A 2,558-nucleotide genomic window follows, 5' to 3' on the forward strand; every position below is an offset into this window, starting at 1 on the left:
GAACCCGCCACCTTAGGTGTACGTGGCTGGCGCCTTAGCCGGTTGAGCTATAGGCGTCGAGCCGTGGGAAGCTTCTTAAAGGCAGGAACCAGGCTGCATTCAACCAGCACAAAGCCTGACCCACAGCAGACTTCAACAAGTGTTTTCATGACTTATGAAATGTTTTCTATGAAAGGAAACTGAGGGTAGTGAGTGCCCACATGAAGCAGGAAGCACCAGGGTGCCTTGTGAGGAGAGATGGGGTTAGAGACCCAAGGTCTGGTAGAGAGGAAGAGATAGAAGCCCAGAGAGGACAAGGATGACAGAGAAAAGGAAAGAACCCCCAAGAAATGGAGACAGAGCCACAGAGCAAGAAAAGGTATGAGAGCCCTCAGAGACCAAGGTGAGGGCTCAGGTAGTACAGAAAGACCTAGAGAAACAGCAAGTGCCAAAAGAAGACAGAGAAGGTAAGGGGTGGGAGTGGCCAGAGACTGAGAAGAAAGGAGACAGAAACATCTGCAACAAAGACAGCAGAGCCAGGACAGAGGCTCAGGGCCCACTGGGGATGTCTGAGAGCACACCTTGATCTCCGGGGCTGTGCTGAACTGCGGAGGTCCATTGAGCAGGGTACCAGCTGCCTTGGACTCACTGAAGCTGGGTGTCGGGGAGCTAGGGGGATTCACAGGCAATGGCACCAGGAGGCTGGGTCCCCCTGAGTTGTTCCCTGAGCCTGGGGCCACACCCCCTGCTCCTGTTGGAGCTGCCGCGCTGGGTTCCTTCCTGGGGAGAGAGGGGGGAGAAGGGGAGAGGGCTCAGAGGAAGGTCCCTGCAAATGGGATGAGTGAAGGGGGTAGAATCCCTAGAAGATGGGACCTGAGAGGCAGGCTGAGGGCAGAGAGATGGGAGAAGCAGCTCTTTTGGGCAAAGGTAGGACCCAATCTTAGGCTCATTCCTATCAGTAAAGCAGAGCTGTATTAAGTAGAAACGAGATTCTTAGAGTGATCCAACAGTAGGGCACAAGGCTAAAAATGGATAAAGGGAGGGATAGCCTTCTGGTAGGAAGTGAATGTCCCAATCACAAAACAGGGTACACTGGGTGGGTGGAGAGAGGGCAGGTGGAACTGGGCTAGGGATTGGGGGAGCAGGCCTCTCCCTAATCCCACATAGAAGATTAAGCTTTCTGGGGGCATTCTTCCAAGAAACAGGTAGACCCAGTGGAATGGTCTGACCCAAGACTTGGAAGAGCCACTGGGGAGAGGAAGTACTTCAGGATAATTCACTTTGAATAGTGGAACCACTGATCCCTCCAGCAGGACTCAGGTGGCCTCAGGCAGGTAACAGAAACATGGAGAACTGGCTGGTAGAGCTCTCAAGAAAAACCCCAATTAGATGAGTATACTTTAGAACATTCTAAAGGGCAAAGTAGGGAAAGTGACATATGCCATGTCCCAGCTGGAAAGAAGTGGGGACACAACCCCTAACCAACCAGGAAGACAGCTCACTGGACGTTCCGACCAATAAGGGCAGGGCCCAGGTCCCATGCCATAGGGCAGTGGTTCTCAACCTTTCTAATGCTGCAACCCTTTAATATGTTCCTGGGAACTGCTGCCATAGGGTGACATGGAAGCACCAGTGCCTCTCTGTGCCAAGATTCTGCTGCCCCCAATTCTGCCAAAGGCCCAGACACTCACGAGGTGCTGGGAGGTGGGTTGTGGGGGCCAGAGGGGGGGCCCAGAGCCTGGCTGTTGGAGTTGTTGCCCCCACTGCTGTTCAAAGCCACCTCTGCTGGGCTGTCTGCCACAACGGAGCTGTAACCTAGAGGAACAAAGAGCAAATGGAAAGAGACCGCTGGCTGCCACCCAGCCCGACCCACAGCCCTGCAGCCTACCCTGCCAGCTCTCCACTTACTGGTGGCGCCATTTTGCTTGCCAGCACCTCCACTGGCACTGCTGTTACTGTTGCTGCTCCCTCCGCCGCCTCCGCCACCTCCACCGCCTCCCCCGCTAGGCTGGACACTAGGGGGCCGGGGCTGGGCGGCGTTGGGCCCGCTGGGGGCTGGGGGTGCCACAGCCTGGGCATAAGGGGCGGGGGTGCCCGAGTTGTGGCTGGGAGCTGGACTGGCCTTGGGGCCCAGGGCACTTTGGGGTGCTGTTGGGGCAGGAGCCCCATTGTTGCCAGGGGTGGTGCTCAAGGCAGAGGCAGCAGGCGGGGGGCCGGAGGAGTAGGTGGGCGGCACAGCTGGTGATTGAGAGTGCTGGTTGCTGTGGACAGGCTTGGAGCCATTTTTGGCTGGAGACTGGATGGGAGACAGCAAAAGGTCAGCACCCAATGGGCTGGCTGTCTCCCACTTCCAGGCTCGGGTTCCACTGTGATCCCACCAGCCTCCACTCTGGTCTGTCTCCAGTTGCTGTTATCCTCCTGGGGACCCAGTCACCTGACTCACTCTCATGGCTTTAATCACCTTCATGCTTAAAACACTCCTGCCCAGCTTCCCAAGTCCTGCCCAGACACCTCCCCACAGATGCCCCACAGGGATCTGACAATGTGGGTGCCACTTAAGAGAAGATCCATGTGTTGGA

General features: G+C 56.4%; 1 protein-coding gene across 7 annotated transcripts in view; it reads right to left on the bottom strand.

Moving 5' to 3' along the window:
- The window catches only part of CNOT3 (CCR4-NOT transcription complex subunit 3), a 19,426-nt gene that overhangs the window by 5,711 nt on the left and 11,157 nt on the right, over nt 1-2,558 (bottom strand). For all 7 annotated transcript variants that reach the window (XR_001161785.2, XR_002771038.1, XM_003801574.2 and 4 more), the window contains 3 exons: nt 1,888-2,275; nt 1,671-1,794; nt 561-759 (listed from right to left, as the gene is read on the bottom strand). Coding sequence is in view for 5 of the 7 variants with exons in the window: in XM_003801574.2 (XP_003801622.1) it covers nt 561-759; nt 1,671-1,794; nt 1,888-2,275 (711 nt within the window). In the remaining 2 variants the exon portion in view is untranslated. The remainder of the gene's footprint in view (nt 1-560; nt 760-1,670; nt 1,795-1,887; nt 2,276-2,558) is intronic.

Source organism: Otolemur garnettii, unplaced genomic scaffold (assembly GCF_000181295.1).
Source record: "Otolemur garnettii isolate 467f Iridium unplaced genomic scaffold, OtoGar3 scaffold00212, whole genome shotgun sequence".
Taxonomy (NCBI): domain Eukaryota; kingdom Metazoa; phylum Chordata; class Mammalia; order Primates; family Galagidae; genus Otolemur; species Otolemur garnettii.